The sequence below is a fragment of the Solanum lycopersicum genome, chromosome 12 (genome assembly GCF_036512215.1).
Source record: "Solanum lycopersicum chromosome 12, SLM_r2.1".
NCBI classification, from domain to species: domain Eukaryota; kingdom Viridiplantae; phylum Streptophyta; class Magnoliopsida; order Solanales; family Solanaceae; genus Solanum; species Solanum lycopersicum.
Genome location: NC_090811.1, coordinates 35,631,166 through 35,632,958, shown reverse-complemented (window position 1 = coordinate 35,632,958; position 1,793 = coordinate 35,631,166). Strand labels below are relative to the sequence as shown.

The window sequence follows — 1,793 nt, the reverse complement described above, 5'->3', positions numbered from 1 at the left end:
CTAAGTCTACTCCTAACTAAATATGTATATAGCTAAAATGCAACTGAAATAATGAATAGCTCAAGACACTAATATGCTATCTGAAAATGCAACATAAGTACACCTAAAGAGATGACCTTAGAATTTTGAAGCATGATTTTCTTACTGATTTGCTTAGCAAGTCTAATTCATGAGTACTGATAATTAATACAAGCTAGGGTTTTGAATTCTATACATTAAGTCTCTTTATTTTACTAGCCAATGAAACAAAATGAGCAATATTATTATGCAAAAGCATTACTGTTACCTCTACATTCACATAGAAGAAACAAATGTTTATGACATGAAATACTGTACATACTAAACTAGTCAATTTCATTTTCCTTCAAAATGAGCCATGTTTATTCCAAAGAAACATCACCAAAATTAACTGTACAATTCAGAAGGATGTAATATGAAGTGATGAAAATGGCGCTGAAAGAGATACATATCAACTAATCTCGCTAACAGATGATTAAACTATACCATTGAAGAGTATGAAGGAGTGATAAATACTCTTTCACAATGCATTAATGAAATTTCTCGGTTTCATGATTTGGGATTTTCATAGAGCGCTGCGAAAATAATACTTGAACCTAATTAGTTCCTGTGAATGAAACTCTGCCAAAACCCATACTACCAACTTGATACAAGTCTAACCAAACTTGGTCTACATCAATTGTTGTACTAAAACTGTCTTTTAACTCTTGTTCCACATGTATTCCTTCTTGTACAGTACTATCGGTAATAGTAATACTCTTGTCATTTTTGTCCTCCAACTTTTTCTTTTTCACCATTCTCAAGCATTTACGTCCCACCATCCAAGGGATCTTTAAAAATGCCAATGCTAAAATGTTTACTACAGCACAAGGGCAGCAACAGACTGCTACGCAATCCGCGATTAAACCACCACTACATGATCTGCATGACTTCCCACTACACTTGATCTTATCATCATGATCCACCACCGCGTGACGGTGGTTCTTCCCCTTTTTGTTACGTTTAACTGTTTGAGGTGAGTATCCATGACCATCCATGTTGATTATTTTCTCAAAACTACACCTACAAAAAGGTATCAAATGCATTATTATTCTGTGATTTGTTTTAATATTTTTCTTCTACATATTGTAGAACATCTGCATATGTGTTGTACTACAAGTAAACAGAGGCAGACATAAATATACATGCAAAAGAAATTAGTACGACTTTAGGAGTAAAATTTTACACAATTTACTTTTACTTCTTATGCCTAGACTTGAGACGCTCATTATAAAAACAACAATCGATACGATTATTATACTAAACTACATTTAATAATTGATGTTTATTATATTGGATTTAGAAAAATAATATGAAAAGTAAGTACTTAATGCTTTGGGTAAAACAAGAAAAAAATTGAAAACCTATGTAAGTAAAACTGAACTGAGAAAACAACTAAATATTCTTTGGTTTCACAATAAGTGTATATTTAGTTTATTGTATGCTCAATAAATAAGCTAAAATATTAGATTCTAAATATTGTCTCAATGTTTCTAAATTTTAAAAGTAATTTTTTGTATTTCTATCATGCATCCTAACAATCTTTAAAATTATTGAAACAATAAATTGAATTAATTTACAATTATAAAAAGTAGGCCACGCAAGGAAAATGAGAGCAATTGAAAAGGACGAGTGTGAATGATGAGCTTCTGGGAATTGTGTGTGCAAGTACAAGACGCGGCGAAGATAGGTGGGGATTATGAATTGTATGAATTTAGTAGCTTTTATGTAGATTT

The 1,793-nt window shown here is 31.4% G+C and overlaps 1 protein-coding gene across 1 annotated transcript; it reads right to left on the bottom strand.

The window, feature by feature from the left end:
- Positions 1–333: 333 nt before the first annotated feature.
- On the bottom strand, positions 334–1,574 carry LOC104645146 (uncharacterized). Its single transcript, XM_010316226.4, has one exon. The coding sequence runs from the start codon at positions 1,101–1,103 to the stop codon at positions 615–617; it is 489 nt and encodes a 162-aa protein (XP_010314528.2). The 5' UTR covers positions 1,104–1,574; the 3' UTR covers positions 334–614.
- Between the last annotated feature and the right edge of the window lie 219 nt (positions 1,575–1,793).